At 56.0% G+C, this 7,449-nt stretch overlaps 1 protein-coding gene across 1 annotated transcript; it reads left to right on the top strand.

Annotated features, from left to right (window-relative positions):
- The first annotated feature begins 1,843 nt into the window (after positions 1-1,843).
- LOC135824372 (uncharacterized) lies at positions 1,844-2,776 on the top strand. The gene has a single exon (XM_065337126.1). The coding sequence runs from the start codon at positions 1,844-1,846 to the stop codon at positions 2,774-2,776; it is 933 nt and encodes a 310-aa protein (XP_065193198.1).
- The last annotated feature ends 4,673 nt before the right edge of the window (positions 2,777-7,449 follow it).

The raw sequence follows: 7,449 nt of genomic DNA, 5'->3' as shown, positions 1-7,449 counted from the left end.
CCACTAATGCGTATTTCCATGCGGAGGGAAAGATTCCAGACGACAGAGAGATGTTAAAGAGCAGCGATAACGGATATGCTAGGCTGTCTTGGAGGTGTTTCAGGATTTCGTTTGGTATACCATCGTAACCAGGAGACTTCTTATTGGGGAGACTGCGTATGTACAGTACGGGATGAAATCGTCAGCGATGTAAACGTTGACTCTACAGGTATTTGGTGGATAGGAGGAACTAACCATTCAGGTCTATCCTTAACGCAGAAGCTGGTAAACTGCTCATTCAGAGCATCCGCCGCCGCTGACGTTTGTACTGCGTTGCATTGGACAGGGTAGGGTATTTTTTATAGATGCTGTAGAGGTCATGCTTTCTCTTAATGCCTGCCCTGAGCACTGGTGTCATCCATGGTGGATCCTGGCGGCTTCGGTTTCTGGTGGTTGACTGGTGATCGCGGTGAGAAGAGCAGACTGAGAGAGACGATTCGAGGTCAGACGAGAAGTTAGAAACGGCTGTATCAATATCAAGGCCGCATAAAAGGTCACTCCAGTGAGTTACGGCAATTTCAGCATTGACGCCTTCCCATTGCGATTGAGTGAGCAAGTGATGGTTGAAGCGAGGCGGTGCACAAGTCCTGGTGCCATGGTGCCATTGTTACAACCCCCAACACCACCAACACCGCCGCCGCCGCCGCCGCCGCCGCCGCCTCCGCCGCCGCCTCCGCCGCCGCCGCCGCCGCCGCCGCCGCCGCCGCCGCCGCCGCCGCCGCCGCCGCCGCCGCCGCCGCCGCCGCCTCCGCCGCCGCCGCCGCCGCCGCCGCCGCCGCCGCCGCCGCCGCCGCCGCCGCCGCCGCCGCCGCCGCCGCCGCCGCCGCCGCCGCCGCCGCCGCCGCCGCCGCCGCCGCCGCCGCCGCCGCCTCCGCCGCCCGCCGCCGCCGCCGCCGCCGCCGCCGCCGCCGCCTCCGCCGCCCGCCTCCGCCGCCGCCGCCGCCGCCCGCCTCCGCCGCCTCCGCCTCCGCCGCCGCCGCCGCCGCCGCCGCCGCCGCCGCCGCCGCCGCCGCCGCCGCCGCCGCCGCCGCCGCCGCCGCCGCCGCCGCCGCCGCCGCCGCCGCCGCCGCCGCCGCCGCCGACGCCGCCGCCGCCGCCGCCGCCGCCTCCGCCGCCGCCGCCGCCGCCGCCGCCGCCGCCGCCGCCGCCGCCGCCGCCGCCGCCGCCGCCGCCGCCGCCGCCGCCGCCGCCGCCGCCGCCGCCGCCGCCGCCGCCGCCGCCGCCGCCCGCCTCCGCCGCCCGCCTCCGCCGCCGCCGCCGCCCGCCTCCGCCGCCCGCCTCCGCCGCCGCCGCCGCCGCCGCCACCGCCGCCGCCGCCGCCGCCACCGCCACCGCTGTAGTGTATCCACTCCAAACCCCATGGAGATTTCCGTCAAATTTGTCTAAATCGCAACTTTTTTTGTTACTTGTACATGTAGATCTACTCTTGACCCTTCCTTACTTTTTGGTCCCGTATACATGGTATATCCATAATCACTCTACTCCAGTTTCTGCCGATCCCGCGTACCCGCGCGCGGTGTTCTCACGCACCGTATTGCGTGGTACGATAATGTTGTACTTTCCTATGCCGCGTACCCATTTTTGGCTTTCTTTTTTCCTTTTTCTGTATTCTCCCTTCGACAAGAAGTGCTTCTCTTCACTTGGTTGATAGAAGACGGTTGTCGTTTTTTCTCTCTCAACTTCAGTTTATCCATGTAATTCTGGTGCCCCTGGCTTGCTGTGTCGTGTGGTGTTGGATGTGAGGAATCTGCATGCTTTCCGAAAATTCCCACAATTGGTGACCCCGATTTTGCCGTGTTTTACTATGTCTACGCCGGTTCGTCCCCCTGCCTCTGTCGGACGTGGACGTCCACGGGGTTCCGGAGCTGTTTCAAATACGCCGCTCCAGCCAACTGTGTCCAGTTCCCATGCCACTGACGGACAACCTGTACCAGCACCTCCACCAGCAGCAGTAACCAGCGTTTCTCTCAAACTCCCACCTTTCTGGCCGAACGATCCGCAACTGTGGTTCACGCAGGTCGAAGCGCAGTTTGCCATAAAGGGCATCACCGTGGAGAACACCAAATACCAATACGTGGTGAGCTCGCTAACCCATGAGTTCGCTCATGAGGTGCGCGATGTGCTTCTGCAACCGCCAACTCAGCAACCCTACACCAACTTGAAGCGGCACCTCGTGGAGCGTTTGTGCGCCAGCGAGCAGAAACGCATCCGTCAGCTCCTTACGGAGGCACAACTGGGAGATCGCCGTCCATCGCAGTTCCTCCGGCATCTTCGCCAGCTGCAGGGCGCCTCTGTTGTGGAATCTGCAGTGCTCCAGGAACTGTTTCTGCAGCGACTCCCACCCCATGTACGAATGGTCCTCGCCTCCGCATCCTCACTGTCTCTGGAGCAGCAGGCCTCCCTCGCTGACAATCTAATGGAAATCGCCAGCACTCCGCAGCCGGCCCTACATCATGTCGCCGCTACGCCTGTATCACCCAGCCCAGACGCGTCCATGGAGCCTCAAGAACTGCGAACCGAAATTTCCTCCCTCCACCAACAACTGGATCGTGCCAGCTCGTCTCAGCACCGTGGTCGATCCCAATCACCAGGGCATGGCCGTAGCAAGTCCCCACGACGGCCACAGAAGGACCAGTCTGACGACACTCTCTGCTTTTACCACCGCAGATTTGGCGATAAAGCCCAGCGCTGCACGATGCCATGTTCCGAGTCGGAAAACTTCCGCGCCAGCCATTAGCTGCGGCGTCATGTGCTGGCGAGCAGTCACCTAGCCGCCTCCTCCACCTGACTGACCCCACAACTCATACACGTTTCCTGGTCGACACAGGAGCTCAACTTAGTGTTTTGCCGGCCACTCGCACTGATCGCCGCGGCACATCGTCCCAGTCACTCCGCGCTGCCAACGGTACACCCATTGCTACATATGGACACCGTAGTGTTACTGTCGACCTGGGACTCCGGCGCCGTTTTCAGTGGGTCTTTGTGATCGCTGAGGTGGAACAGGCCATTCTAGGAGCGGATTTCCTCCATACTCATCACCTGCTCGTCGATATTCGTGGCAAGAAGATTGTTGATTGCCTCACGAATATGTCTACAACTGCACACACCATGTTTACTGCTTCTCCTGTGCGTCCTGTCGTTAACCTCCTGTCGGCACCTCCTCCTGTCCAGGAGTTGCTCACCGAGTTTTCAGGCATTACTCGTCCGTTCTCCGCAGTTCAAGAGCCCCAGCACTCAGTCGCTCACCATGTGACCACCAAGGGTCCCCCGGTCCACGCCCAAGCTCGCCGCCTCGCACCTGACAAGCTACACTCAGCCAAGGCGGAGTTTCAACACATGCTGGATCTCGGAATTATTCGTCCTTCGTGCAGCCCATGGTCCTCACCATTGCACATGGTCGCTAAACCCTCTGGCGATTGGAGGCCGTGCGGAGATTATCGTGCACTGAACAATGCCACCGTCCCCGACCGCTACCCCATTCCGCACCTGCAGGACTTCACAGGGCAACTTCATGGCTGCACAGTATTCTCGAAGTTGGACTTGGTGCGCGCCTACCATCAGATACCGCTACATCCTGACGACATCCCGAAAACGGCCGTCATCACGCCCTTCGGACTGTTCGAGTTCACCAGGATGCCATTTGGTCTACGGAACGCCGCCCAAACATTTCAGCGTTTCATGGACGAGGTGCTACGTGGGCTGCCATTCTGTTTCACCTACATCGACGACCTTCTCGTGGCTAGTACTGACATGAAGAGCCACATGGAACACCTTCGTGCCGTCTTCCAGCGCCTGGCTGACCACGGAATTGTCATCCACCCAACCAAGAGTGAGTTTGCTGTATCCTCCTTAGATTTTCTAGGACATCATGTTAATCCTGTAGGTATTACTCCCTTAGATAGCAACATGTCCTCCATTCAATCTTATGCACAGCCCACTACTACCCGTTCTTTGCGTCGTTTTCTTGGTTTTGTGAATTTCTATCATCATTTCATTCCTCACTCTGCTGTCATTCTCCAGCCATTGCATGCATTGCTGTCCTTGCATCCTGCCCGTCCTAAGTCAGTGCCACTGTCATGGACCGATGATGCAATCACTGCTTTCACTGACATCAAAGCTGCTCTGTCACAGGCAACTCTCCTTGCTCATCCACATCCCTCTGCTCCTATTTGCCTCATGACCGATGCCTCTAATTCTGGCATTGGCGGTGCACTTCAACAGTTTGTGGATGACCAGTGGCAACCTCTCGCCTTCTTTTCTCGTAAGCTCACGTCTACCCAGCAGCGGTACAGCACCTTCGGCCGAGAACTCCTCGCCATGCATTCCGCTGTCAAGCATTTTCGTTACTTGCTGGAAGGTCGCTGCTTCTTCATTGCCACTGACCATCGCCCCTTGACTTCCGCTTTGGCTGCACCTCCAGAGCGCTACTCTCCACGCGAGGTACGTCATCTGCAGTTTATTTCAGAGTTCACCACTGACATTCGTTTTGTCCCTGGCCTGGAAAACCCTGCTGCAGATGCCTTGTCCCGTATCAACAGTGTCTACCGCCCTACAGATCGTATTGACTTCAGCGCATTGGCTGCTGCTCAGCGCAATGATGATGAGTTGATCGCCCTTCGATCTCGACCAGACACCAGCCTAGTGTTTGAAGATCAGCCCTGCCCTTCCGCTGAGTCTACGATTGTTGTTGATACCTCTACCGGCACAGCCCGCCCCTACGTCCCGCAGCTGTTCCGACGTTCCGTGTTCGATACCTTACATGCCTTGTCCCATCCTGGCATCCGTGCGACGCAGAAGTTAGTCTGTTCACGCTATGTTTGGCCCGGCATGAATCGCGACATCCGTGACTGGACCCGTGCATGCTCCTCCTGCCAACGCTCCAAGATCCACCGTCACACCCGCAGCAAACCTGGCATCTTCCCATTGCCTGAAGCCCGTTTTCAGCAGGTGCATCTTGATCTTGTTGGACCATTCCCCATGTCGAATGACTACACGCACTTGCTGACATGTGTGGACCGTTTCACCCGCTGGCCTATCGCTGTTCCTCTCTCGAACACAGTCACATCTACTGTCTTGGCTGCGTTTCTCTCTCATTGGATAGGTAATTTCGGCGTTCCCACCCACATTGTCACAGATCGTGGTGCCCAATTCGAATCCGTTCAGTTCACCGCCTTCCTTTGTGATTTCGGCATCAAGCGTCGTCGCACAACAGCATATCACCCCCAGAGAAATGGTCTCGTTCAGCGTTTTCACCGGACCCTGAAATCTTCCCTCATGTGCACGCCTCATCCTGAACGTTGGTCTGAGAATCTTGCTCTGGTCTTGCTTGGCCTCCGGTCGACTGAGAAGGCTGATTTGGGTTGTTCTCCGGCAGAGCTTGTTTATGGTAACTCTCTCCGTTTGCCGCAGAATTTCTACCGCGCCGCCCCGGAGGTTACACCCGACCCTGCCAGCTACTTGTCCCGCCTTCGAGAGTTTGCTCACATCCTTCAACCTAGTGCCTCTCGTCCTGCAGCCACACCCGTTCACTTGTCTCCTGACCTCCGGACCTGTACTCACGTCTTCGTCCGGAATGAGAAACGTCGTCGTTCTCTGGAGCCACCGTACGACGGCCCCTTCCCTGTTCTCCGGCGGTCTGATAAGTACTTTTCCGTTGATATCCGTGGCACCACTCGGGTCATATCGATTGATCGTTTAAAGCCTGCCCATCTGCCAGTGCCTGCTAGTTCTGCTCCGGCGACTGCAGCCCCTGTCCATGTTGTGAAGCGAGTCCATTGGCATTGATCACTTGCCATATCTGCCATGTTCTCCGGTCATTCCTTTCTGTTCTCTCTCCTGTTCTCTACATCTACTCCTAATCTCATTCTTACTCTCTCTTCCTCTTGCCTTGATATTCTTTTAGGGGGGAGGTACTGTAGTGTATCCACTCCAAACCCCATGGAGATTTCCGTCAAATTTGTCTAAATCGCAACTTGTACTCTTGACCCTTCCTTACTTTTTGGTCCCGTATATCCATAATCACTCTACTCTAGTTTCTGCCGAGGTGTTCTCACGCACCGTATTGCGTGGTACGATAATGTTGTACTTTCCTATGCCGCGTACCCATTTTTGGCTTTCTTCTTCCTTTTTCTGTATTCTCCCTTCGACAAGAAGTGCTTCTCTTCACTTGGTTGATAGAAGACGGTTGTCGTTTTTTCTCTCTCAACTTCAGTTTATCCATGTAATTCTGGTGCCCCTGGCTTGCTGTGTCGTGTGGTGTTGGATGTGAGGAATCTGCATGCTTTCCGAAGATTCCCACACCGCCACCGCCACCACCACCATTCCCGGCTTGTTTCTTGTAGCGCGGAAAAGTTTCTTTTTATACACTCTTTCTGTGCAACTGCAATATGACTGTTTTGTACATGTACATGACTGTACATGTATGTGGTTCGGAGTTAGTTCCGGACATTTCAAAGTTACGGGCAGTGCTCAGTCCCGGACCGCCAGGATAAACGAGGTATGAGTGTACTAACTTCGAAGTACAGCACTTTTGATGTGCATACAATCATCGTGTCAATAGAGAGTTTACGCTTCGAGTTTTTTTCAATTCTGAACGTGAGATCTCATGGTGAAAAAGGCGATTCAACCCACGTTTTTTTCCCATGTTCATGTGAAGCGTAAACTATCATGTCCGGGGCGCCCCCCCCCCCCCGCCGGCGGGGGGGGGGGCGTCCGTGATCTGATCTTCGTCTTCATGAATTCAGCTCATGCATGCCTCTCTGTGCATACATAATGACAGTCATGTAGTCTACATACAGTCACTACATACATGACAATCATGTACCGTAAAGTACCGTTGATCCGCCCCCTCTCTAATTCCCGCCCCCTGTCGATTTTCTCCTTGTGAAGCGACTTCGGCGTATACAACGAAATACGATGTTAAACCGACGCATGCACTGCTGTACACAATATTCGCCAATCCAGGATCAAAATGTGCACAATCCAGCACATTGAGTCTGATCCTCTACGTTGTTGTACATCGTACTGCACTTGACAGCCTTGATCTAATTCCCGCCCCCCTGCCGAAAACCCAGCCCGGAAGCGACATAGCGTGGGGGCGGATCAACGGTACTTTACGGTACTAGTATACTGTAGATCTACTTCCGGCTGCTTGGCGAGGAGATAGATGTGCATGATTGTACTATGATGCAGGTCTACTCAGTACTCTATAGTACTGTACTGTAGTAGGACTAGTACTACTAGTAGTAGATCTACTAGTTTTAATATAGTAGGTCTACTGTCGATTCTCATCAGGGAGTAGTAAAATACACTACTCCCTGTATTTTACTACTCCCTGATTCTCATGCACACATGCATAGCGCATAGCACTAGTATTAGCAGTGACCAGGTGACACATGGGAGCGTTGCTAT

Source organism: Sycon ciliatum, chromosome 1, assembly GCF_964019385.1.
Source record: "Sycon ciliatum chromosome 1, ocSycCili1.1, whole genome shotgun sequence".
Classification (NCBI taxonomy): Eukaryota; Metazoa; Porifera; class Calcarea; order Leucosolenida; family Sycettidae; genus Sycon; species Sycon ciliatum.
Note: the sequence above shows the minus strand (reverse complement) of the source record. Positions and strands in the feature narration are given on the sequence as shown.

Bases quoted from the DNA above. Each gene is read 5' to 3' on its own strand.
- LOC135824372 (XM_065337126.1), top strand. From the start codon at position 1,844: ATGTCTACGCCGGTTCGTCCCCCTGCCTCTGTCGGACGTGGACGTCCA.